Source organism: Marmota monax, unplaced genomic scaffold, assembly GCF_021218885.2.
Source record: "Marmota monax isolate L192 unplaced genomic scaffold, Marmota_monax_Labrador192_F-V1.1 WCK01_AAM20220418_F8-fsc00230, whole genome shotgun sequence".
Taxonomy (NCBI): Eukaryota; Metazoa; Chordata; class Mammalia; order Rodentia; family Sciuridae; genus Marmota; species Marmota monax.
The window spans coordinates 1,401,265-1,428,344 of NW_026693365.1; the positions used below are offsets into that span (position 1 = coordinate 1,401,265).

General features: G+C 60.1%; 1 protein-coding gene across 1 annotated transcript in view; it reads right to left on the reverse strand.

Annotated features, from left to right (window-relative positions):
* Positions 1-4,195: 4,195 nt before the first annotated feature.
* Espnl (espin like) overlaps positions 4,196-27,080 on the reverse strand; it is a 29,479-nt gene continuing 6,594 nt past the window's right edge. Inside the window, exons 4-9 of the mRNA XM_046456960.2 lie at positions 26,189-26,371; positions 14,818-14,949; positions 9,720-9,834; positions 9,111-9,223; positions 8,143-8,337; positions 4,196-6,677 (exon numbers count right to left, since the gene is read on the reverse strand). Coding sequence (XP_046312916.1) covers positions 5,076-6,677; positions 8,143-8,337; positions 9,111-9,223; positions 9,720-9,834; positions 14,818-14,949; positions 26,189-26,371 — 2,340 coding nt within the window. The 3' untranslated portion in view covers positions 4,196-5,075. The remainder of the gene's footprint in view (positions 6,678-8,142; positions 8,338-9,110; positions 9,224-9,719; positions 9,835-14,817; positions 14,950-26,188; positions 26,372-27,080) is intronic.

Genomic DNA, 27,080 nt, shown 5'->3' on the forward strand with positions numbered 1-27,080 from the left:
AGAGTGGTGAAGTCTCTCCACAAACAAGCCAGGCCTTTCAAAGGTTGGGGTCTGCAATGGCAGTGGGGAGGTTTTGGTGGCAAAGAGGGTGACAGAGTACTGAGGAAGCCCCACCCAGCAGATGCAGGGCACCAGAGGCCAGGCTCCCTTCCTGCCATGCCATGGCCTTGGCCTTGGGCTGCCTGGTCTCTTCCTTCATCCTGAGCACCCAAGAGAGCGAAGACATCTAGACACACAGGGCTCACAGGGAGCCCCTCGCATCTGGGCCTGAATGAGGCTCAGGAGGTTGAACCCAGGGGCTGGGGTCTCTGGGAGTCTCTCATGCCAGTGGTCAGAACCAGTCTTCCCAGCCAAGGGGCTTCCACGCACCAGATAGAAGCCCTTGGTCCTGAGCCTGGGCTGGTCAGGCTGGAGGCTCACTGGTCAGCTCTTCCTACTAAAATGACCATCTCTGGTGTGTTGGCAGTGCCGGAGTCAGGGAGTGTCTTACAGAGCAGAGGGGCCAGGTGGCCCCGGTGACAGCCTCCCATCAGAGCGAGGCGATCTCTCAAGGTAGTGGGGTGTCTGGGCACGAGAGGCACCTGCTCGGCCAGCCCAGCTGCTGTGGCCTGGTTTGAAGCTAAAGGCCACAGCCCCTGCTCCCAGGATGAGTGTATGGAGGCAGGGGACAGCGGTCACACAGAGCCTGGCATCAAGTCTGGACAGAACGTTCCCGGCTCCCGCGTGGGGTCCCTCCTTCCACGCGCCCCTCCTCAGCTAGCCTACCCCCGCCCCGCCCCTTCTCTGCTTCTGTTCCCCATTCTGTTCCTCCAGCCCTGCTCTGCACGCTCACGTGGGGGTGAGAGAGCCCCGTGATGTCCCCAAGTGTCATATGTCAGGCCATCGCGGGGAGGGAGCTGGAGGGGGAGTGGAGAGGCTGGCTTTGCTCAGGGTGTCTGTCCCTGCTCAGGCTGGAGGGAAGGAGGACAGGAATCCTGATGACAGGCTGCTGTCACAGGGAGCTGGCTCTGCCTGGGGACAGTGCTGTGTGCCAAATGTGCTGGCCTCACAGTGGGGATTGGAGACCTGGCCAGTCAGGGAGACTCAATGACGGGGCTCAAAGGGGATCCCCATCAACGGAGGGTCCGCCTTTGAAAGTGCACTGCTCATCCCCCACCCTTTTATTTGTACCAGGGATCGAACTCAGGGGCGCTTAACCATGGAGACACATCCCCAGCCCTTTTTTATTTTATTTGGAGACAGGATCTCGCTGAGTTGCTCAGCACCTCACTTTTGCTGAGGCTGGCTTTGAACTCATGATCCTCCTGCCTCGGCCTCCTGAGCCACTGGGATTACAGGCGCGCACTCTCATTTCCTTTTATGATGATAAAAACAAAGCATTCATTTTGGAAATCAGAAAAACATAAAGCAGAAAAGAGACTATGGCCTTCACACGCTGGTGGCCTCCCTTCAGGCCTCGCTGGTCTCACAGTGGGTGTGTGTGTCTGTGTGGTCCTCGTCACTGGATGACACATGGCCAGCACTTCGGATGAGATCAGGTTTGAAAACATGGTTTTGAATTCCATCTCAGCAGGGCGATGCCTCGCTGCAGGAAGTGGGAAGTGAAGCCCCGTGTCCTCTTCTCCCTGTGGGTGTCCGGTTTTCCCCCGCTACTGTTAGGAGGAGAGGGTGTGGCTGTGGTGACCTCCCAGAACAGATTCTGAGCGTGAACTCACAAGTTCTAGTGTGTGACCTTCGTCAGCACCTGTGCACAGATCAGAGTGACCAGCCTGGCTGAGGCAGTGCCCTCTCTCCTCAAGTGCAGCTCTTTCCGTGGCTGCCCCGGCCAGGCTGCAGACTGTATGGTTGGCCCGGGACAGGACCCTGCAGGCCGCACTGGCCAGCCCCCCTGGGTTTTGTGCCAGCCAGCTCATGGGGTCTCTTCTTCCAAGTGAGACTTATTTTGTGCTTAGGACGCCATGAAGTTTTGCTTTCTTCTTCTTCCAAGATACTTTTCTAAACAATCTCGGCACTGTTACCAACACTTCTTCCCCTGGGGATGTGCCGATGCCCCTTTATCTCCAGCCAGGTTAAGTCAGCCCAGTCTGTTCTGATCTGCTTACCCGAGTGACCATGCTCCTGGCTCAGGGCTACCTAGTGCAGTGGACTACTGCTCTGTGATCATGAGACCTTTAGATCTGAACACCAGCATCTCCTCATCACTCCTGTTGTATCAGTCAGCTGTTGCTGCATGACAAATTGCCCCACACCTAGTGTTTCAGGACAACAAACAAATCTGGTTTTATTCCAGGGTGGTTCTCTCAGAATGTCTAATTGAGGCTGCACTTAGGAGCTGGCCATACTGTAGTGATCTGAAGGCAGCTCTGGGGACCCTGCTGGGCTGTCCTGCACTCTTCCCTGTTCCGCAGTGGGCTTCCCTAGAGTCAGAGAGAACACAGGAGACAGAGCCACGGTGTCTTCTGTAACCAGGTGGAAGGGACACCACAGCTTCAGTGGTGTTCTGGGGGGCACCTGGGGCTGTGACGACCAGGTGGCGAGGGGACTTCTTGAAGGCTGGCCTCAGAGTTCATTTGCTCATTTTTTGTTTCAAACAAAACAAAAACAGAAGAAGGAGGAAAAGAAGAAAAAGGAAAAGGAAAGCTTGATTGCACCAGCCCACACAGTGGTGTGGGGCGCGGACGTCTCACCAAGCTCAACCCACCAGGAGGGAAGACGCGCTGCCCCTGCGCTGCCCTTGGTGCCACTGCTTCCTGCCTCTCCCCGTGGCGCACGCTGGCAGGCTGGCAGAGGCCCCTCCTGACCTTGTTCCTGTCTGGCCTCCTCCTGAGTCTGCAGCCTCCAGGATTCCGAGAAGGGCCTCCGGGGTCTCCAGTGAGCTTCTGCCGACTGGAGACATTTATAGGCACCAAACAGAACTCCCCGCAGGTGAGCTGTGAGTGGCCAGGGGTTCCCAGGCCAATGGTATCAGAAACCCTGAGATGTCTTTAAAAGCCAGCTCCCCAGGCCCACACCAGGCCAAGGCCACTAGGATCTCTGGGGCAGCTCCCCCCAGAAGCAGGGAGTTTGCAGAAGGCCACTTGGGGGTCACCTCCTTCTGGGCGACAAGCCTGGCCCTGAGCTACCACTGCCTCCCTCGTCCAACAGCCCGCCTGACCTGAGGACCCCTGGGCTTGTCAGGTGCCCCCTAATAGCCTCAATCTGCCCCTTAGCTGAGAAACTGAGGTCCAGAGGCTACCAGGGGCTTTTCTGAGGCCATCGTACGCAGGTACGATGCCCTGAGCCAGATGCACCAACCTCCTGCCCAGACGTGGCCTGAGGCCAGGCTCAGTCTTCTGCCCACCACCCAGCCCCCAGGCCCTCCTTTGTCAGGCCCTTGGACCAACAGCACCTGACACGTGGTCATGAAGGAACTGCAGGAGGTAGGAGCGCAGGACCTTTTCAGGCCCAGTCCCCGCTCCTATCCTGGCCCTCTGTCAGCCTCGTCCACGGCTGTGGGGTGCGTGGGGTCCAGCACCAGGGCCTCACTGGCCAAGAAAGAGCACTTGGTGCTTGGCTCAAGGTGCCCACAGCCCCTGCCTGTGAGAGCCCTCTATAGCACGGACCACAGACTGACGAGCGTGAGGCCATGGCCCTGGACAGAGGCCCTCCCCTGGCCTCAGTCTACCCCTCCAGAATGCCATCCCTCTGGTGCAGTGGACACTCAGGTCCCAGTGGGACTAAGTGAGGCTTGGGCCTCAGTGCCCGCAGGACAAGGAGGCGACAAGCCCAGGGCAAAGGTTGGCCAGGAGAGGGAGCTGTATTTAGCAGGCAGAGGTCCAGGGTCAGCGGCACAGTGAGGGTCCAAGCAGTGGGGGACACCAGGAAAGGTGCAGCGGGCCCCGGGCAGCCAGGCCTGAGGCTGGGGAGGGGGCTTCCGTCCCTCCCCCAGGGACCCTGCCTCTCTGGGGCTCTCCACTCCGGCTCCACCCTCCAAGCCCCAGGGTCCAAGGTGTCCTGCCCCCAGTGGCGAGGTGGAGGCACTGCAGGAGACCCCTGAAGGTGGCCAGTCCCCACTGTGCCCCTTTGTCCCCAGGGGCCTGTCTGAGGAGGTGGTGGTAGGTGTAAGATTCTCGAAACCTTCCCCCTCCACCACCTGATGGGCTATCACACAAAGCCCCCACCCCAGAGCCCCCTGGGCTCCAGCCCAGCCCTCCTTGGACACACAGCCCCCCAGCCTAGGTGGTGTCCCATCCTTCTGGCTGTCACTGGGAGTGGGGCAAGCTGCACCCCACAGGCAGCCCTCAGGGCTCCCTCCCCAGCACCTGGTTCAGGAGGTTGTCTGCAGCAACTCGAGACCCTCCCCTGTCCTTCCACCTTGTGGAGAAGAGATGCCCTGTGGCACTCAAAGGCCCCTGGAAGTGGCCACACCCGCTGCTGTGTGCTCCCTTTGAGAGGGGCACAGGCCTGCTCTTCTCCCTGTGGCCCAGGACCAACCCTGCTGCTGCCCCAGGCCCTGAGGGAGGGTCTGGGAGGGTCTGGCCAGCCAGAAGACAGGGCCACACAGGGAGCCTTCCCTCTGGGGCCAGGTGCTCTGCAGTGCCCTGGTGAGTCCCTGTGGACCACCTCCTGAGGACTTGGAGGATGGTCTGCTCCTAGGGAGGCCCCTTCCCATCCTGTCCCGCCCCCTCCAGCTGCCAGCCCTGCCCCCATTCCGCAGATGGGAGGTCGCCCCAGAGAAGAGGCAAGACCTGAGCTAAGACCAGAGCAGCAGGCAAAGGACGGACGAGGGCTCCCAGGTGGCTCGGAGCACCAGAGGAGGGGAGCAGGGAACAGGAGCTCGGGGACAACTAGGCCGAGGGCCCTCGGACAGCAAGCAGCCTGCCTGCAGGGCCCACAGGGGCCGGGGCTCCTGGAGAGGATCTGATGTCCAGTCCTTGCTCAGAGGAGCACAGGCCTCAGCCGAAGGGACCTCTGGCCACAGTGGGATGGAGGCTGGTGCTGCACACCTGTGGCCTGGCCTGGGCCTGCCTCGCCTCCAGGTGGCCTGGAAAGGACAGGAGGAGAGGAAACGGCACTTCCCTCCCAGCCACTCTCTGTCACTCAAAGTTAAACATCTCAGCCTCCTTCTCCTTCCAGAAGGCAAAGCTCCGGTCAATGTAGCCACAGATGTCCTCGCTGTTGAAGCTGCCCCGCTGGGAGCCAAACCCCAGCCGCTGGGCAGGGGACTCTGGGCCACTGCTTGGGATGGTGGCAGAAGGCAGTGGCCCCAGGGGGGTCAGGCCTGACTTTCGACCAGGCTCCGTGTCCCGAGTGGCACCCTGGCTGGAGCCAAAGAAGCGAGCTTTGATGTCCTCAAAGCCATCAGTCCAGGTGCGGCGGCCAGCTGCCACCTCATCAGTCACGGCCTTGTGGAAGGCACGCACAGCCTCCCAGCCATGGGCACCCAGGTGCTCAAAGACCTCGAAGCACAGCAGGTGACGCATCTTGCGCTCCTCGGCCGGCAGGTCGCACTCCAGGAGCTGGAAGTAGCCCAGCATGAAGAGGTCCAGTGGGAGGCTACTGTAGGGCACAGGAGCCCCATTCACGTGGGGCAGGAACTGCTCAGGGGACAGGGGACTGCGGGGCCGCCGGCTCAGCCGCCGTAGCTGCCGGGCCGGCACGTGGGCCATGATGGCCTTCCAGTTGCCCAGCAGCTGGGTGATGATGCTCCGCTGCGGCCACAGGTGGCCGAGCCGGGGGTCCTCACTGGGCAGCAGGGAGGGCGCCCGAGGGCTCCTGGCCACCTCCTGTCCCCGTGGCCCAGCTTTGCGGGCCTCCAGGGTCCTGCAGGCCGCCGTCTTGAGGGCAGGTGTATAGGCTGACTTCTTCCAGTGGCTGAGGAACAGCATGACGATGCGCTCCTTGCGCAGGCTGGCTGAGTCCAGGCTGGGCACGGCACCCGCCTCCGAGGGGGCCTCCTCACAGCTGATGCCTGAGTCACTGGCCTCCTCTGTGTCACCTGGCCCAGGCCCCCCTCCTGTTGTGCTGGCTCGGGGCTGCAGGGGAGCCGGGCAGCAGCCTCTCAGGCACTGCCCAGGCTGGGCGGCCAGTTCACAAGGGCTCAGGTCTGAGGCACAGGGCTGTCCAGGGGCCAACTCAAAGTTGCCACGCAGCACTCGCACAGACACCCCGAATTCCTGGATCTCACGCTGGGCCTCGCTGCGAGGGGGCCTGACTGCGGCACCCCCGCGGGGATCCTGCAGGGCCTGGGTGGCCGACTCCTCGCTCTGCACCAGCCCGTTCACACCCTTCAGCAGCAGGGACATGCTGCGCACCAGGCGGCTGATGTGGCTACACCAGAAGGGCAGAGGCTGCCCGCCAGGCACGGCCTCCCCAGTCTCTGCGGAGTCCGTGGGCTCAGCCACCAGGGCCAGGGCCTGATCTTCCTCCAGCCCAGGCGCCCGGGGCAGGAAGTGGCTGTTGACGGTGATGCTGACCAGGGGCTCAGGCAGCAGGGCCTGCAACTCCGCAGCCAGTCGGCCCAGCTCGCTCTCGTACTCCTGGCAGCGGCGCCGGAGCTGCAGGTCTTCGATCTGCTTCTCCAGGTAGACCAGGTCGTCCTCAGTCAGCAGCTCCCCAAAGGGGCCCAGGACCGCTTGGTGGGCCTGCGAGTACCGCCAGGCCGCCTGCTCCAGGAGGCCTGGGCTCCCACTGTCATCCTGGGCACAGGAAGGGGAGTTAGCAGGGCCACGGCCCATTCTGCCGCTCACTGGGGAGCAGGTTTGCTCCTGTGGGTCACAAGTTCCCTGGCATGGCCCAGTTCCCAGCCCCCCTACAGACCCAGTCCAGCCCCTGGCCCTTATCTGACCTCAGAAAGTAAGCCAGGTGCTGGTTAGCACAGTTTGGGGTGCAGCTGGAGGGCACAGGTCCCCCCCACAGTTGGAGGTGCCCCTGCTCTGCGCCCTTCGGGGTCCTCCTAGTCTCTCCCACATCACCATGGTTCATGCTGCAGCTCCCCAGACCCTTCCCAACAAACCCAGGAGCCTTCTGTATGTGGACGGCAGACAGGGCAGAGCAGGACGGGTGGCTGCAGTCTTCTGCTCTGTCCCCTCCTCATCCACTATCCTGAGTACTGTCCAGCCCACAAGGACCTGTGCAGGGACTCCTAGCCTTCAGTCAGGCTGGGACTAAGCCCCCAGCCCCTTCAGCCCACCCACCCTCCATTTCCCTGAGTTCTCTGCTCTGTGGAGCCCCTGGGGCCCAGCCCGGGGCCAGGACTTGGATGGGCTTCCTGGCTGTGGTGGAAGGCCCCTGCCCCTGGCCACCTTGCTCTGCCCTGCACCCTGACAGGCTAGGATGGGCTGGGCCTTAGACTCCACTCTCCTGGGCTCTGGAGCCTGCACCTGTGGCAGGAGTGAAATGAGGGGTGCAACTCGGGGCAGGGCGTTTACGAATTTAGCCGCAAATGGCTGCTGCTTTGAAGGACAGTGCAGCCCGAGCCCCCAGACAGTGTTCAGACAAAACTGTGGACTCAGCAAGACCCCAGAACCACTGTCGGGGAGCCTGTAAAGATCCGGGGAGATCACAGCCCTCTGCGCCGACTCTCAGCAGGGCCCCAAACACCTTCCCAGGCCTGTAACATCTGCCCCTTGAGCCTCAACTCCACTGCCTCTCCGTCCCTCCGGGTGGACTAGCAGCGCCCCAGCCTCCCGCTGCTCCTCCCCTGAGCCAGTCTTTCCCACCCAGGGCTTCACTCTGGCTCCCATCGCCTAGAATGCAGAATGCGCTTGACCCAGGTTCCCTCAGCGCCCTCCCAGCCCCTGCTCAAGGTCACCTTCCCCGAGAGGACACCCACAGGTAGAGCTCCCCTTGCAGGGCTTGACTCTTTGGTGGGGGAATCACCTCATCCCTGCCACCGCGTGCACCTGCCCTGTGACCTCCCTGAGAGTCCAGGCGGCAAGGAGGGGGCAGGGCTTGCAGGACAGGACAGGGCGGGCACTAAGTCAAATGGGAGAGCAGGAAGCACAGCCTGCCCCTGCTCTGCGTCCTCCGCCTGGAGCTGACTCTGAAGAGGAAGCTGAGTCCCAGACAGTTTGGAGGGGACACCCTGGTCTCGGCCTCCACATCTGGACAGGGAGCCCGCCCTCCCCGTGCACTGGCCCCTCCCTGCCCCTTGGCGCGCACCTGGGCCTCGCGAGCACGGTCTGCGCCCAGGCGCGCCTGCAGCTTCCGCACCATCACCTGCCGCTTCCACTCGGGGATGGGCCGGCCGCGCTCGTCCCGCGTGGGCACCAGCCCGTCCAGGTCTCCTGATGGCACACCATCCAGCTGCAGCGCAGCCAGGCCATCGGGGGAGTCACCCACTGCCGACTCCGCTCCCTGTGCAGACAGGAGGGTGCAGTCACGGTCACACAGGCCCTAAGGTGACCCTGAGTAAGGGGACAGGACTGTGGACACACCCAGCTTGCCCACCCAGGCACCCCTGGAGGACAGGCAGTGGGGGCCTCCGGCCATACCAGCATCCCACTCCCAGGACAGGAACCCCGGCAGTACAGGAGGGTCTGCTGGCCGCCAGCAGCTACCAGGGCCCCCCACCTCTGCAATGGCAGAGAGAAGGTTGCCCAGAGCAGGCTGTGGGGTGGCGGGGGCAACAGCTGAAGCCCACACTGCAGAACCTGCCTCATGTGCTGCAAGGGCTCTAGTGCTCAAGCCCAGCACAGGGGAGCATCCCCAGTCCCACCAGGACCTGTTGGGACCCCGAGGGCCCAGGAAAGAGCAGCAGGGAAGGGGAGCTGGCCCAGGCCCTGAGGAGGGGCAGGTGCCAGGCTGCTGCTCTGTGCTGTGGTCGCAGCTTCCAAAGAGGGCACAGGCATCTGTGAGTTCAAAGATCAGGTTGAGGGGCCTGGGCTACAGGACTCTAGGATGACAGCCAAGGGTCCCTATGCTTTGTACGTTGAGGAGGCAAGTCACTGCCACCCTGAAATTCCCCTCTCCTCAGAATTCAGTGCGCCCATAGCCAGCCAGAGTTGCACCTGGTGGCAGGTTGGGCATCTGCTCTTGGAGGAGCAGCCTGGCCACTCTGGGAGGACAGTGAGGTGGCTTGGGTTGGCTGGGGGCCTTGGGAGATGAGGATGCTGGGGGGAGGGACGCACCTCAGGAGCAGCCAGGGCACTGGTGGTGATCTGTGGGAGGACTGTGCGGGCCATCTGCTCACTGGGGACAGGCTGATTGTGCTGGCCAGGCCAGGAAGGGCTGAGAGTCGCTGCTGCTGAGAAGGGAACAGAAAGGGCAGGGGCACAGGGAGTGGAGAGAAGCTCAGAGCCCCTGGACCTAGGGACAGGGCTAGCCCCTGAGGGAGAAATGTGCTTGGAGCCAAGGACACCACCAGTCCTGCCCAAAATGCCCCTTGGTCCTGGGCACACTGGTCAACACCGCTGGACTCCTCACTGGGACATCAATGGAGCATGATGCATGGAGGCCCAACAACCTAATGCAACCCGGCCAGACCCCAGAGCTGCCCGCTTACTGTCCCCAGTGCCCCGCCCCACTACACACACATACCAGTGCCCCAGCCCAGGGTAAGAAACACCTCTGCATGGTGGCCTAAGCAGACACACACACACACGCACACGCACACACACACACGCACATGCACACGCAGACACACACGCATGCAACAGCTCCCATGCCCTCGAGGTCCTGAGGCAAGGTCACAGGCCCCTCTACACTCAGGCCTGGTGGGTCCTGAGGTGTGTACTCACCTGTGTGGCTCCTGAGCCCCGAGCCACCTCTACTTCTGTCCTCCAAGGAGAGCCTTGCAGCTGACAGTGGAGGAGGTGGGAATGGAGGTGGCGGGGGTGTCATCAGGACTGGCACCTGGGGGTGGACAGGCCTGGTCAGTGGAGGCTCAGGTGGGCCTTGACTTGCACTCACCCAGATCTGCCAGGCAGGAATGAGGCATCCAGTGGGCAGCCCTGGGCCCTCCTGGAGCCTATGCATCCCAGAGAAGTGTTAAGGGAGCGTGCAGGAGGGAGGGCCAGGAGCCGCCCACCGCTCTCTACCTGCTCTGTGCCAGGTGACCACCCTCCCCAAACACCCTGAGCTCTGTCTGGGAGCTGGAGTTCACTGTGCCCTCCACCTTGACTGTCCCCCACACCACCTCCACTGAGTGACCTTGCATCTCAAGGCCCGGCTCAGAGGCTCCGCCTAGAGCAGCTTACCTTGGGGTTAGGGCACTGGGTCAGGGCTTGGGTCCAGGAGCACACACACACACACACACACACATCCCTGTCTGGACCTACCTGAGACCCGCCTGGACCCTATCGACCGGTCTGTTGGTGTCTCAGGTGGGAGGCTTGGTCAGAGCTGGCAAGGGCTCGGGGAGGGCAGTGGGCCAGGAGGAGTCTCTGCTGTGCCCATCAGTCCATTTCTAGGCAAAGACTGGTTCTTGGAGCACAGGTTATGCTGCAGGGTGGCCAGCAGAGCCTGACTCCAACCCCAATTTTTGGCCCTGGGCCCAGCTGCCCTCTCAAGGAGACTAGCCTGGGGGCGACCCTGCCTCCCGTGTCCTCCCAGGACCTCCAGCTAGGCTTTGCAGCCCGTTGGTTTAAAGCTGAGAGTCGAAGACTGGCGTGGTCTTGGCGCCATAGTGGGCCCAGTTCTAGCCCTTAGTCACAGGCCATCCAGGACCTTAGTTCACAAGTCATGGGGAAGGGGACGAAGCCTGAGACCCCATCTGCCCAGCCCCCACGCACCTTGCTCTCTCCAGGAATTTGTGCAGGGAGCCCAGGAGCCTCCACACGTGTGGCTGGGGAGAGTCTGCCAAGCCCCGGCCTGGGAGCACCTTAGAAGGAGGAGCTGGGCTGTGAGGCCCAGGAAGCTGTAGCCACCCTGGGCTCTCAGGGGCTGGTGCAGCCACTGCCCCCAGGAGTGGGAGGTGGCACATGAATATTTGAAAGCCGAGGTGTCAGGTGGCCAGGAGGGCTGGGGCTGGGTGGGGATCTCTTACCAGAGGGCCTTAACCCTCCAAATGGCAGGGGCTGGGGAATGGACCCTCTGGGGAAATGGGAGGCAACACTGAAATCCTTGAGCCCATGAGAAGAGAGACCACCCAAGGTCCCACAGCTGGGACACAGCAGAGGGTCAAGTTTTCCTGGAGAGCCCAGCCTTTGCTCCTGCAGGCCCAGAGCTCCCTGGGTGTGGAAGTTCCGGCCGTGGAGGAAGAGGCGGGGGCCAGCTCTGGGGAGAGTGGCATTAGGGCCTATGCAAAGCCCTGGCTGCCCTCCTCTGCACCTCTCAGGCTGTTTGCAGGGAGCAACCCAGAGGGACAGGGGCAGGTTGCTCATTGCTCACTCTAACATGGTGGGGGGCAGGTTGCTCATTGCTCGCTCTAACATGGTGGAGGGGGCGGGGTCCTGGACACAGCATCCTCAGCTGAGACTCAAGCGCATTGTGGCACAGCAGGTTGCTTCCTCTGGGGCCTGGAGGGGCCAGGGGACCCTGCTGTCAGCGGGAAGGCAAGAAAGCACCTCCCTACCTCACCCACAGAAGAGCGAGGGTTCAGCTGGGCTGGCAGCAGCCCCTCATGCTGGAAGATGGAGAGACTGGACTGGACGTTGGCCTGACAGGGGCATTGCCTGGCTCCAGTGCATTCCCTACAGCCTGGGGACCTTGGGTTCCTTGGGCTGAGCCCTACTGCACTCCTTACCACCCAGAAGCCCTGGGAAGACACTCAGGGCCTCGTGTCACCTGTGAGTCCGCCACTGGAAGGAGAGGAACTCGGGTGCTTCTGGCAGGGTCCTGGCCCATTGGCCTTCCTGCGTCCTATCAGTCCTCTGAATGTCAGCTGAGACAAAGTCAGTTGTGGTGTCCCCAGGTGATGAGAGTCACCACACCTCTCTTTTAAGGCCCTGACACTGAGAAAATCCAAAAGGATTGGAAGGAGGGAAAAGGTCAGTGTCCCGTCCTTTGGGGTCCTGAGAGTTGGGCACATGCTGCCCCTGAGTCCCAGCATTGAACCTTGTCCCCAAGGTTGGGGTCACCCTGGCCCCAGGCCCTGCACCTCTCTCCTGGGTTTCTGGTGAGGATTGAGCGCTGCTGAGCTGGCCATGCATTATACATGGAGGCAGTGTGGTGAGCTGGGTTACAGGCTTGTAACGCCACCCAGGCTGAGAAAATCATGACCTGCAGATGGGCGCTGGACACCGATCGCCACAGCCGAGATTCGATTACTGGCCAGGCATCCAGGCCCCACTGTTTCCTGGACAAAACGCTGCCCAGAGGAGTCTCTCCCTCCCTGGGCCTCAGTCTTCCCGTCTGTGAAATGAAGGGGTTCTGGGCCTTCTGACCTGGGCAGGTCGGCCTGTGCCAAGGTGACCTCAGCAGAGATGAGCACCACCTCTGTCCTCCAACAAGCCTTGAGCCCTGGTACACGGCGAGGAACTGGAGGCTCAGAGCCACTCAGACTCTGGAGTGGCCATGCCCAGGAAGAGCTGCTCCAGCCGTGAGGGGAGTGAGACAGGGAGAGAGTAGGCTGGCCTGGCCCACCTGGACGCTGGGCTCTGCCTCCAGCTCGTGGAGGGCCACACTCGCTGACCAGGTTGTTCCTGACCGCAGCTCCAGGAAGGAACGACCCTCCGGCTCCCACGGCCAGGCTGCCCAACTGAGGGGATGGGGACGGGGAGCAGGGATGTGCCGCCAAGGCTCCCCAGCCTCTGCCCATCCAGGTGAGTGAGATCAACCCTCCTGTGCAGAGGGGCTTCTGAGTGCCACGTGCCAGCCTCGCACTGGGCAGCAGGTCCTGAAGGGGGTGTCTGCCATGGGGCAGGTCTCACCACTGACAGGCAGCCTTGCCCAAGCTGCCCGTCTGGGACTGTGAGTCCCCTGGGAGGAAGGCTGGGGCTGTCCCTCAGGGGAAAATGAAGGATTTCACCACCTGTTCCTGGCCAGCGGGACAGCGGGCAGGCTACCTCTGCATATCGCATTTCCATCAATATTGCATCAGGCGCAGCTCTCGCCCCACAGCTGCCGGCCTGCCCCCCAGTGAGCAGAGATGGCGCTGCCAAGGTGAAGTGGGAGCCCTGGGGATGGTCCCTGCCGGCAGCAGAGCCTGGCACCCTCTGCTGTCGCCACCACTCTCCAAGGGAGAGGACGGGGATGGAGCTTGAGTCCTGATCCTGAGCTCCCAGACACTCTGGTTACACACCAGAGACCCCCAAGGCCACGGGTCTTGGAGTGCAGGAGCCAGGCAGGTGTGGGCAGGACGAGGCTGCAGGTGGACATGCCGGACACGGCAATGTCCTCCAACTCCATGATGGGGACATGCAGGGGGCTCAGGGGCTCTGGGTGCTGTTGCTGCCTTGAATCCCATAGTACAGCCAGGACCAGAAGAAACCCCTAGGAAACCTGAGAGGGACTGAGCTCCACCGGCCCAGGTGTCAGGAGAGCAGGCAGGACCCCTCCCCTGAGCAGTGGGGCAGGGGGTCTAGGAAGGGTGGCCAGTGTGACAAGGGGCCTAGGGGTGGAAGGCTGAGACCTTGCTTGGACAGAGATCTCAGGCCATGGGCTCCACAGTGTGGCAGGGGTGGGGACAGGGGCAGGAAGCCCGGAGGCCAGGCAGGGCCTGCCCTTTACAGCAGATGCTGTGCAGGGTGGGGGGCACCAGCGGTGTGGCTGCCCTCCCCACCTCCTACCTCTACTGCCGTCCAGGTAGGGCTGGGGGGCAGAGCCCAGGGAGGGTGCAGAAGCCAGGACAGACCACCATGGGCCTGTGAACATGCAGCCCTGACCACGCCCGAGACCAGCTGAGCTCCCGACTCTCCACCCATGCCAGAAAGAGGACCCTCCTCTAAACAACAGCCAGTGAGACACTTAGCCCCCAAATTATCTCATCAGTACCTGAATTCTCGACTCTGAAACTACTACCTCGGGAAAAACCAGGGCAGGCAAGCCCTGCAGCCTGTCCCAGCTGCCCTGAGGGTGGCAGGCAGGGCAGGGTTCAGGCGGTGGCCACGTGAGGACCGCCTGGCAGGCCTGGAGGCTGGGAGGACACTGCCACGGTTGGGCCTGAATGCTCGGAGGTGATGCCCTCAAGGGAGGAGGAGGCACTAAAACCTCTTGATGAGACCCCAGTTAGGGGACCTCAATGCCCTCCTCTGACAGTGGGGTCAGGTGACCCTAGGGCATCTTCATGGAGGGAGCGCTGGCCACAACAGAAAACTGGCCAGCTGGGACTCGGTCATCATAGTGTCTGCCCTAGGCCTGGACAGGGAGGTGCCGGGGAAGAGCCCGCAGCTCCGTGCTCTCGGGTCCCTGGTCCTCCTCAGCCCAGCCCTCGCCACTGCCTGCCGGCCTGTCTGCGACCGGGGGACCCACTTATCAGCCCCTCTGCTCCTCTGCCCTGTCATGGGCTGGGGCCGGGCTCAGCAGGACAACAAGGTCCCTGTCCTTGTGAACGGGAAAACTGGCTCTGGAAGGTGGGGAGATGGAGCGTCACACATGAGCAGGCACTGGGATGGGACATGCTGCTTCTGGGCTGCTTCAGGGCCACCTTGGCCAGGACTTGGGCCCTGGTCCCACCCTGGGTGTCCTCAGGCTGACAGAACATCCCCCGAGCAGAGCCCAGCCAGGAGGCCCCACCTCACAGGCGTGGTTTCTGTGGCTCCCAGGGAAGGCACAGCTGGCTGAGTTCCAGCCCTCACCGAAGCCTGGGTGCTGTCACAGTCCCTGTCCCAGCTGGCTGTGTCTTGTACCAGCCCTGTCCTGACAAAACCATGGGCTATGAGGTATGTGCAGTGAGATCCAGGTAGGTAACCGGGGTCCCACCCCCCAGGCCTCCAGGACAGATCCCCAAGGACTTACTGGCCGGGCCATCTCCCGCAAGTACTGGGCGCAGTCCTGGTGTCCATGGTACTCCGCGAGGTCTGCCGCCGTGTACCCGTCTTCATCCCGCAGGGAGGGGTCCGCGCGGTGGGAGAGCAGGGTCTGGCAGCACTGAAGGAAATGGGGCACCTTGGCTGGCACAGCTCCCGGGGCCAGCTCACCGGCTCGACGCACAGCCACCGCGGGGGGAGCTCTGAGCCTCGCCCCACAGCTGCCCTGGCCTGAGCTAAGTGCTGGGGCCCACAGAGGACAGAGGCCTGGGCTGCAGGCAGCAGTTGCCCCTGCCAGGGCAAGAGAGGAATCTAAGGTGCACAGGCCGCTCTTCTGGGGCACAGCTGTGAGCAGGCCAAGCTGGACTCAAGCCAGGTGGCCAGCCCAAATGCAGCCCAAAGCTACTGTGCCCCAGGCTGAGATGCAGATGGGGTCTCATTTTTTCAACCAACCCTCAGAGGTGTGTCCCATTTATACATACTGGGGCTCAGGAGCTTAGAACCGGCCACCTGGAACTCAGGGCCTTCATCTCAGCTAGCTCCTTTCTGGAGGTGAGGGAGGTGCCTTCCCCAGGTGGCCTTGCACTTTCCAGAGCCCTTGCCCAGCCCCAGGCCCTGGGCAGCTCCTCCAGTGCCAATCTTGACCCTCAGGCTCTGAGCAGGGCTCAGGCCTGAACCAAGGCCATGCTACCTCACCCAGCCAGCCCAGGGGCCTGGGCCTGCATCCCCTGGGGCCCCCACTGGAGGAAAGCAGGAGAGGTTTGAAGGAGCAGAAGGCTATAGGAAACTTGGGCTTATGAAGGACTCAGATGGGAGCCTCAAGAAATAGTTGGCATTTATTCTGTCCATATGAATTCTGCAAGTATTTGTCCTCTTTGTGTGTGGAAGAAATATAGAATGTCACTTGAACTGATTGACGTTTTTGGTTTCCTACACTGTGTGCCCTTGACCTACAGTCTGCTTTATGACTACCCCATCAGGGCCTCATCTTCCTTCGTTCATCTTAAACTGGATTGGACTAAAAAGGCAAAATCCCAAAGGAACCGCTCCTCTGGGGACTGCAGCGGGTCCCCGTGAGCTGCGATGGAGGGTAGGCCTTGGGTGCACCATGCTGGGAATAAATGCTGACCTAGGTGGGCATGAAGAGGTGCCTGGCAGAAGGGCCAGTGGAACTTGACCTCGTCCTGGCTCTACCACTTGCTGGTCAGTGAAAACGGACACAATACTGGGCCTCTGAACACCACCAGCCTCCCTGGCCCCACTGTGCCAATGGCAGCCGGCCAGCAGCTGAGGGCCACTGTGGCCCCAGGGAGAAAGCCTGCTCCCCAAGACCCGTTAGCCGAGCCAGCCCAGAAGCCATGAGGTGGCCAGTGTGCCGGCAGAGGAGGACAGGCAGGGTGGGAAGAGCTGGGCCCAGTGGCCCTGCCTGTCCACAAGAGCAACGCAGGCACCGGCACCTCTGCAGATTCCCAGGCGCAAGAGCAGTGGATGCCGTGTGGAGGCCCTGAGTCGGGCTCTGGTCCCGCTGCGGGGTACACTCCTCCATGACAGCTGTACTCCTCAGGGCTGTGCAGCCTCCCCCTGACTCCGGCAGGACTTCTCCATTCTCATTGTGGGGCAAAGGTGACCTCAGCTGACAGCCAACGTGTGACCATGCCCGTGGACCTTTACTAGTGACTGCTGAGATGGTGACTGCGTGTAACTCTCATGTATCACGAGACGTTCTTCGTCTGTCCCCAGCCATTTAAAAACACGAGAGCCCATTTGTTAGCTTGTGGACCATAGGAAATCAGGCAGTGGGCCAGGATTGGTCAGTAGGTGTGGTCTGTCTGTCCCCAGCCTGCAGGGTTGCTAGGGCAGGGATGAGAGGATGTCCTGAAGGCTCTCTGGCCTGTGGCCTGATGTGGCCAAGGGGACAGGAATGGAAAGCTGGCTAACTGATACAACAAGGCCCAACATGCACGTAGTGCCAATCCCAGGAGAGGAGAGACCGTGGGCAGAGGCGATAGCTGAGAGAGAATGGCTGATAACTACAGAGCAGGGCACACACCAGAGCACAAATTCAAGAATTCCAAAAACCTAAAGTGGGATAACAAAGGGCAATCCCTCTCCAGACCTCTTCCACTGAAACTGAGGAAACCCCACAGGAGAAGAGAAATGGTGACCTCAGGAGGGAGACGGCTGGCGGCAGCCTCGGCACAGTGCTGGACCTGGGAGGCAGGCGTGGTGTGACAGGCACGAGAGGAAGCGACGGGAAATCACCCACTACCACCTGCACTCAGCACAGAGGCTCCTCGGTACTGGAGGTGAAAGAAAGATATTTTGAGGCAAACCAGAAGAAAGAAAGCAAATAGTTGTTGAGAAGGCTGAGCGGAAGAGCTTCCGTGGGCAAAGCCTGCAAGAAGGAAGAGGGAAGTAGTGAATTTGCAGAAAACTTAGACAAAGTGTTGTATTCATTGACTGAATAAAGACGATAATGCCTACAGGATTTTAAAAGCTGTAGACATAAGACCCATCAAGAACGGCCTCCCACACCTGTTAGACCTCCTGTCATCCTGCCCTCTCCCTCCTGCCCTCCCACCCGGCCCTTGGCCTTGTTGTGGAAAGCCAAAGGCCTCTGGCGGGCATCTGGAGCTGCTGGGACCAGTGTGTCCACATCTGGAACAAGTTTTCCATGCTGAGAAACGAGACCTTCCCACGAGATCTGCCGTCACCTGGTTCCATGGTCCATGGGAGAGACCTGTCTGATCCTCACGTCACTCTGGGAGTCTATTATTGTACAATTTCGTACCAGATGATAAAGATGTGTAAAGAAGGTCCCAAGGTCACAATGCCAGGCAATGGTGCAGCTCCCACCTCCTGGGGCTCCCAGGAGCCGTGTTTTCCAAGGCACCCTGGACAGAGAGGAGCCACAGACCCATGGAGGTGAGTCGGGGCAGGGCCCTCAGCCCCACCTGCACACCACCATTTCCACACCTGTGTACCATTCCAACACGGATTCCACAGGAGGTCGCATCTACCTGTGCACACAATTTTAAAATAATTACAGTTCTACCCTGAGAACAAAGATGGCTGCGTCAGGATCAGCTGGGAAAGAGAAATGGTCAGACAGGTGGACCCTGGGCATCCTGTTCAGCTCCATCCACTGCCTCTGAGCCACCAACTCTGTAGGTTGTAGAGACCAAAGCCCTGCACAAGGCTCCTGCCCACTGGAAGGCAAGAGAAAAAGCGTGGAGGGCCACCATGAGGTGTCCCATGGCCGCCTGTGCACAGGGGCCCATGCTGCCTCCAGTCAGCCCTCCTCTCAGCACACGGCTCAGCCACTTCGGACCACGGGTTCCTCGTTAGCTGATGAGTCCAGTAGCAATCTTTGCCACCATCTCATTTTGTAGTTGGAAGGAGTCACTATTTCCAACACTTTGGACGTCACTCTTTGACATTCTGACTTGCAGAATTGCTGCTGGCGCAACAGACAGGGAACTGTTGGAGACTCAGGCAGCAGGCTGGCACCACCGTGGCTGACGTCACTTTCAGGGGGCAGAGAGAAACAAAATACCATTTTCTCTCAATATTTACTTGGGAGAGGCTACGGTATCTCACACCTACCTGGGAGGACACACTGGGGTGTGTGTTAGGTTCTAAACTTAGGAGATTAAATGTATTTGAAGTAGGTTTTGCACTCAGCTCAGATGATTAAAGGTAGGGTTTTTGCCCTCCCTGCTGAGCGAGCCATTAGGGACCCATGTGGGGTGAGGGAACAGTCTTCACCGGGCAGGACTGGCCTGGGAGTGCTGGTCCCTGACACTCCTGGCCACCACCACAAACCAGGAGTACACCCAGGCAATGCCATAGCCCGAGGGAACCCCCAGATTCCAAGAGCCCTGTGCATCGCCCCATGAGAACACGGATCCATGCCAGGCACTCTTGGGCCCTTGAGTCTCTGTAGGATCCTAAGCAAGTGCTCGGTGACACTGTTGGGTGCATCTGAAGGAGGGAAAGCAGGGAAGGGCCGTGGGAGTCAGGGACTCTGAGGAGGGGCTGACCCTGGGGGAACCAGAACTTCGTGGTCCTGGGAAGCTCACCATGGACAGTGGTCATGGGCCCCGAATGAGCGGTACATGCCCTTCCTTGGATTGATGGGTAGAGAGCTGCCGGCGGGTCAGAACCACACACCAAACCCGGAGGTACTGGCTCCACCTGTGTTCCCGCACTTCCACTTAAACCTTGTCCATGAAGGACCTTGGGGGACCATGCCCTGTCCCATAGCAGCTTCTGGCTCTGTGGCTGGCCCCCTCGGAACAAGGTCAAAGTCACCTGCTCAGGATCCCACAGCAGCTTCTAGTGGCCTTTTTACACCACAGTCAAGCCAGTGTTGGGCTCCAAGACCTCCGCCCAGGCTCCTCTCCTGTCCCCCAGCCCCGTCTGCTCAGCCTGGCAGGCCTGGCACCCCCACCCTCTGCAGAAAGCTGTGGGCTGAGCTCGCTCCCCGCACTCACAGCTGCCTCTGTCCAGCTCTGTGAAGTCACTAGAGTCACCGAGCTAATGCTCTTCACACTCTCCAAACCCACCCTGAGAAACGACCCTGAGAAACGGCCCTGAGAAACGGCCCTGAATTGGGTGAGAACCCGTGAGGAGTCTGGCAAGTCCTTCTCAGGCTCCACCAAGGGCCCCTGCCGCCGGCTCTCTGGAGGTGGCAGAGCTCTCCTGGAGCGATCAGCTGCTCCTGGGCCTGTTGCACCCGGTGGGCTCTGGTGGACTCACTCTCCGCCCCTGAGGTGGAAGCACTGTGCTCTTCGCCACCTTCAGCTGCCTCCGGATCTCCTGGGGGGACCTTGTGTCAGCGGCGCACGACCCAGCAGGTCCTGACGGGCCTGAGATTCACTCCTGACAGGCTCAGCTGACCTCGCCCCTGTTACTGACACGTGCCTCTGAACTACAGGCACCAAGAAGGGGGAGATGGCCTTGAACTGGTTCTTGGACACATTTGGCGCTCCTTCCTGGGTATCTGGGGCCTCAGGCAAATATTTTTTACTGAGTTCTGTCTTAATACGTGATTTTATTGAAAATGTATTATAGTGCAATGAGGTACGACCTCCCAGCTACCAAGGGGCTCAATAATAAACAGATAAAACGTGCTGGCGAGACGGAGAAATAGGAGCCTTTCTACGGCACTGTGGGGATGTAAGATGGCACAGCTGCATGGAGATCACTCAAAAATGACTGCGTGATCCAGCAATTCTGCTCCTCCCGCATACCCCAAAGAACTGAGAACAGGCAAACTGTGTAACTTCAAGATTCAAGCAACAGCTTGCCCATGAATATTCATAGCAGTAGTATTGTCATCAGTCGAAAAGAGGGAGCACCTAAAATTCCACCAGGAGATGAATGGAGCCCGGTGCGGGGCCCATGCCTGAGTTCCCAGCTGCTCGGCTCAGGAGGCAAAGATAGCAAGTTCAAGGCCAGCCTCAGTAACTAGAGAGGTCCTCAGCAACTCAGCAAGAAACTGTCTCAAAATAAGAAATAAAAAGGGTTGAGGGATGTGGCTCAGTGGTTGAGTGTCCCTGGGTTCAATCCCCAGTACCAGAGAGAGAGAGAGAGAGAGAGATGAATGGGTAACAAAAATAGGGTATTATTTAGCCCCCCAAAAGAAAGATGTTCTGACACCTGCTCTGACATGGGTGAACCTTGAAAACACGCCACGCGACAGCCAGGCGTGGTGGGATTGCCTTTGTGGGAGACATCACAAGTCAGTCCACACACGGGAAGCAGAGCTGCCGGGCTGCGGGGGAGGGAAGCCTGCTTCCTGGACACAGGAGTTCCTCTTGGGTGAAGATGTTTGGGGACTAGGCAGAGGCGCTGGCTGCACAAGTGTCCCTGTGAGAAGGGCTGTGGCATGTCACTTTAAATGGTGAGTTCCCTGGCATGAACTTGACCTCAAATATACATTTAACACCCGCTCCAAGCAAAGCCTGCGGTTCTCCCCAGCCCGACTGTGAGGAGTCTGGTGTGGAGATGGCCGCAGAGCCCTCACCTCAGATTCAGTTGGCTAGGGTTCCAGTCGAGAGGTAGGGCGGTCACGAAAAGCACAAAGAGATTCAATGTCAGTGTGGTGGAGGGAAATAGCAGGAGATGGTCTTTTAAATCCAGAGAAGACGGAGCGGCGGGTCCCTACCTGCAGGAACACAACCAAGGACGTCCTGCTGGCCTCGCTTGCCCCTGGAGCCCCAACCCCCGAGCTCCCCTCCCAGTGCCTTCTCCAAATTCACACAGAAGGAAAAGGACCGTCAATGAGAAAGGAGAAAGGAGAGAACAAAAGTAACCCCTAGATATTAGTAACTCACTGACTGTGAGTGGGCAAGATGAACAGTAGCTGGACGTCAGAACCGCAAGAAGCTCAGAGAAGGCTGCCCATGTCCAGCCCAGGCACAGGGTCCAGACACTTAGAGAAGAAGAGGAAGGCGGGGGTTCAGAAGGCCCAGAGGAAAGGCTGGAACGAGGCTCACCAGGCCAGCGAGGGACAGAGAAGCCCGCAGAGCCATAGCAGGAGGGCAGATGGATGGGCTTCAGGAAATGCCCAACACAGGGCAGGTTCGGGGACCCAGACAAACTCACAATCCAGACTTCAACACATCTCCCTCAACCCACTGGAGATCCAACACACACGAGTTTTTGTGTACACAGATTTGAAGAACACCCTTAACAGATAGCCGTAGAGTACACCTTCTGACCACAGTGCAACCGAATGAATTCCATAGCAGGGGCTGGGGCTGCGGCTCAGTGGTAGAGCGCTGGCTTAGCGTGTGTGAGGCTCTGGGTTTGATCCTCAGCACCTCATAAAAACAGATAAAATAAAGGTATTGTGTCCATCTGCAACTAAAAAAGAAGAAATCCATAGCAAACCGCTAGCTGGAAAGCCCTTGTGGTTGGGAATTAAGAAAGAGTGGTGGGTAATTCCTGGGGACAAAGAAGAGTCAAAAAGGGAATTAATTCGAAAACATTCTTAACCAAGAAACTACGAAACTGTGGGGTGCAGTCAAGCAGGACTTAGAGCAAGGTCCCCATCCTTAAGCAAGCACATAGAAAAGGGGAACCGTGGAGACACAAGGAGCACCCAGCCCCAGCCCTGGGGGCAGAGGGCTGAAGGTGAGTGTGGGTGTCAGCCAGGCAGGGGACAGATGCACAGGAGAGGGAGCGGTGCCTTAGCGGCTCAGAACGGGCCAAATCTGGCTGTTTGAAGAACTAAACACCGATTAGTCTCTGGGTGAGGCTGAACAAGATAGAAATGAGAAAAGCAGTAACTCAGATCATCGGGAAGGAAAAAGAAGAACCCGCAGCCCCTCCCGCAGTAGAGGATGAGGAGGGTCATCGCAAACAGCTCTGTCCTCTGCGTCGGACAACTTAGATGAAATTAGTTCCCAGAAAAATTTCTAGGAATAAAGCCAAAAAATATATAATTTACTGAATCAAAACACACACACACACATATACACACACACACACGAAAAACCCAGGATTTTATAATTAATACAAAGAATTATTTAAAACCTTCTTTCAAAGAAAATGCCGATCCAAATAGCTTCACTAGCGAGTTTTACCAGACATTTAAAGAAGAAATAAATCTAATAAAACCCAAATTTCCCAAAGACTAAAATCCTAAAGAAAACGCCAGCAAAGGAAAGCTAGCTGCAAGTCAAGCAACCATCACGACCAGTGGACGTACCACCGGAGCCAGGGCTGGCCTCAGCTGAGGAAGCCATCAGTGCGCCCCGCTCCAGCACAGATCCCCAGGAGACCCTGCATCCCACGTCCACAGCAGTCAGGAGGGGGCTCCGGCTCAACCATGGCTGACCAAGGGAACAGCAGAGCCACACAGAGGAGCACTACTCAGCCTTGAAAAGGACACTCTGACCTTCGATCCACAGTAGGGACCTCGAGGACATTATGCTGGGTGAAGCACACCAGACACCAGGATGAGCACCAGGAAGGGAGGCGGGCCTGCCGGGCAGGGGCTTCACAGGACAGAGCCTCGGTCATGCAAGGGGAGGAGGCCCTGGCCATCTGCTGCACTGCCCCAGAGCGTGTTTAGTGTCCCTGGACCTCCAGATGGTGGACGAGAGTATTTTTAAATTGCAATTAAAAATTTTGTAAAGAGTAGTCAGGGTAACTGCAGCACTCAAAGGAAAAAGACAGCGACATAGTGAAACATCAAAAAGACCACCGTCCCCAGCATGGTCGCAGGGACATTAGCTCGTTATTTTGAAGTCTTGTTTTTTTTTAAATGGGAAAAAAAAAAAAAAACAGTCACAGTTGGCCGGGGGATAAGGAGGCTTGACTCAATGTCCTTCGTCCTGGGTGAGGTGCTGGTACAGAAAAGGGACATTAGATAAAAGCTGAGGGGAAATCTGGGTGTGGACTTTGCTAATAACACCATATGAATTTCGGTTCACTAATTGTGACAAGTGTCCTGTGTGGATGGAAGTCAGTGGCACTGGGGAATGGCCTGGGCGCGGGCATTCTGCGCTGTCTCCTCACGTCCTATCACGCCTGAAACTGCTGAGCTGCTCTAAGGTAAGAACATGCTTCACCTGGCAGGTGGGGGAGGAGCATGACCCCCCCATCCTGGACAGAGGGTCCAGGGAGCAAAGAGAGACCACCCACACACGCCACCCTGCGTAGGCCCTGCTGTACAGTCAGGGAGCGGGCATGAGACGCTGGACTGGGCAGTAGATGATACTTGAATTATTGCTAGATTTTAGACAGAATAATCCAGGTTGTGATTTTTAAACAAGAGGTACACGTGGCTCAGGGCTTTGGTATTATGGAGGAAACCCTGTGATGTCCCTGATTTGCTCTCAGATAATGCCGGAGCGGGAAGGAGCTTGGTGCGCTGAGGACACTGGCTTGTGTGCCACCATGAAGGTCTTAGGAAGGAGTGCTCTGCTCTGAGCCCGGGGTTTCTCCTCTTCCCCCAGGAGCTGCAGGGCTCCTGGCCTCTCCGTGACTATTTCATTTGCAGAAAGATCGGCTGCTTGGGAAATAATTGGACACTAGTGTCCTGGTCACCTTCCCTTGGTGAGCAGCCGGGTTTGTGGGGGCTGGGGCCACACAGCAGAGCTCAGTCGGAGCCCTTCCTGCTTCAGCTGCCTGAAGGGGACACGTGGCCCTCCCCAGCAGATCTGAGTGGAGACCCTTGCCACAGAACCTCTGCTTCCCCCAGCCTCTAAGCTGGCCCCTTCCCTCCTGCAGAGTCTTCTCAGGTGGAGGAGGAGGATTGCTGCAGGTGCAGGCTTCTTCTCAGGCCAGAGCTGCCCTGCTTCCTGTCCCTGCTTAGGTAGGGACAGAGCTGGGAGACGGTCAGCTGTGTGTGAGTCGGGAAGGGCTGAGGAGTGAGAGGAGGCCTGGGGCCCAAGGGGTGGAGAGCAGTGCTGCTGGGAGCTGGGAAGAGGGAGGGCTGGAGGGGAGGGCTGGAGGGGACTGGGGGGGACTGGAGGGACGGCTGGAGGGGAGGGGCTGGATGGGGGGCAGAGGGGAGGGCTGGAGTGGAGGCCTGGATGGGAGGGCCTGGATGGGGGGACTGGAGGGGAAGGTTAGAGGGGGGGTTGGAGGGGGGAGAAAGGGAGGGCTGGAGGGGAGGGCTAGAGTGGAGGGCTGGAGGGGAGGGCTGGTGGGGGGGACTGAAGGGGAGGGCTGGAGGGGGGACTGGAGGGGAGGGCTGGAGGGGAGGGCTGGAAGGGGAACTGGAGGGGAGGGCTGGAGGGGAGGGCTGGAAGGGGAACTGGAGGGGAGGGCTGGAGGGGAGGGCTAGAGTGGAGGGCTGGAGGGGAGGGCTAGAGTGGAGGGCTGGAGGGGAGGGCTAGAGTGGAGGGCTGGAGGGGAGGGCTGGAGGGGAGGGCTGGAGGGGGGACTGGAGGGGAGGGCTGGAAGGGGAACTGGAGGGGAGGGCTAGAGGGGAGGGCTGGAGGAGGAACTAGAGGGGAGGGCTGGAGGGGAGGGCTGGAGGAGGAACTAGAGGGGAGGGCTGGAGGGGAGGGCTAGAGTGGAGGGCTGGAGGGGAGGGCTGGAGGGGAGGGCTAGAGTGGAGGGCTGGAGGGGAGGGCTGGTGGGGGGGACTGAAGGGGAGGGCTGGAGGGGAGGGCTGGAGGGGGGACTGGAGGGGAGGGCTGGAAGGGGAACTGGAGGGGAGGGCTAGAGGGGAGGGCTGGAGGAGGAACTAGAGGGGAGGGCTGGAGGGGGAGACTGGAGGGGAGGGCTGGAGGGGGGACTGGAGGGGAGGGCTGGAGGGGAGGGCTGGAGGGGGGACTGGAGGGGAGGGCTGGAGGGGAGGGCTGGAGGGGGGACTGGAGGGGAGGGCTGGAAGGGGAACTGGAGGGGAGGGCTGGAGGGGAGGGCTGGAGGAGGAACTAGAGGGGAGGGCTGGAGGGGGAGACTGGAGGGGAGGGCTGGAGGGGGGACTGGAGGGGAGGGCTGGAGGGGAGGGCTAGAGGGGGAGACTGGAGGGGAGGGCTGGAGGGGAGGGCTGGAGGAGGAACTAGAGGGGAGGGCTGGAGGGGGAGACTGGAGGGGAGGGCTGGAGGGGGGACTGGAGGGGAGGGCTGGAGGGGAGGGCTAGAGGGGGAGACTGGAGGGGAGGGCTGGAGGGGAGGGATTGGAGGAGGTCTGGAGGGGAGGGCTACAGGGGAGGGCTTCAGGGGGATGGAGGGGAGAGCTGGAGGGGAGGGCTGGAGGGGAGGGACTGGAGGGGGGACTAGAGGGCAGGGCTGGAGGAGGGACTGGAGGATCTGACATTTCTCCACTCAGCTGCCCCAGCCACAGGGCTTCAGAATGACCGGGAAGCCAAGTGACACCATGGCAGTGATCAGATCTGAGCAGGCAACGGTGTGGCTGGGGCCCCAATGGGACCAGGAGGGAGCTGTGCTTTGCCCTGGGTGTGGACTTGTGTTGGAAAAAGGGCATTGCAGCAGGTACCAGTGCAGGGACATTGTGACCCCTCTGCAACACTGGGTTCCCCAGGTGGTTTTCTTGAGACCCAGCCAGGGAAGCAGTTGGCTTCAGGCTTCTAACCACTCACAACCTGGTGTGGGCCGAGGGCTGCCCCAGGCAGGCCACCAAGCAGCCTGGGACAGGCCACAGGGGACTTCTGTGCAAGGGGCAGGGCACATGTGCAGGAGGTGTGGAGACCAGGGCACGTGGCTTTGCACACATGCTGTATACCTGAACCTCGGTTTACCCATCTGCAAAAGGCCAAGGATGACACTTCCGCAGGGCTCAGAGGGCTCTGTGACACACTCGGGAAGGTGTCAGCAAGCCCTCCTGAGTGCTCGCTGCACCGCCCCAGCCCCAGCTCCTGCCACACGTGGTACCTCCATCTGCCCATTCTCTGCTGCGTCGTGCAGGGGCGTCCCACCCCAAGAGTCTCTCGTGATCGGGGCACCCATCAGCAGGAGCCGGTCTAGGATGGGTGTGTGGCCTCCGCGGGCAGCGAAGTGCAGGGCGGTGGCCCCCTCATTATCCCGTGTGGTCAGGCTGATGTCTGTGAATGTGACCTGCAGAGAAGTGCCATAGGGAATGGGCTGGTCAGCAGAGGCCAGCCTGGAGTGACCACTTCCAGAGAGGAGGGACATGGGGTAGCTCAGAGCAAAAGTGGGAGCTGACCTTCAGCTAGGCCTGGAGGTGGGGGCAATACTTCCCAGGAAGCCCTGGGACAAGCTGGCTTATATCACATGGCCACAACCCTAGGGCAGCATGGCGTCCAGGGTGAGGTGGGGACACGCGCTGCAGTGGTTTTATCTGGAGACCCCACAGTCCCAGGTCTTAAACCAAATGTCATGAAAAAGTGCCACATCTGGCCCCTAGGGGACAGACAATGTGTGAACGGCTGCTGGTGAAGGGAGCAACGAGGAAGGGCATCCTCGGGTAAGGGCAGCACCACATCCTCCGGGCTTCGCAGCCCGGGCACAGCCCAGCATGAGGACGCTGCTAGGTGAGCCGGTGCTGGGACCCCTCCCCGCCTGGCCTGGAGCCTGGTGACAAGCACACGGGTGACTTGAGGCCAGGCCTGCTCTGGAGCCTCGCCTGTCCCCTGAAAGGGTGTCGTGGGTTCTGGTCCACAGCACCAGCCAGGCGCCTCCCAGGGTTGTCCCAGCCGACAGCCATGCCAGCCCTTTACAGGGTGACATGCTGAATGTATGTCTGGCAGGGGAGACGCCCAGAGAGGGTGGGCCGCAGGAGGTTCTGCCTCCTTAGGCCGTGGTG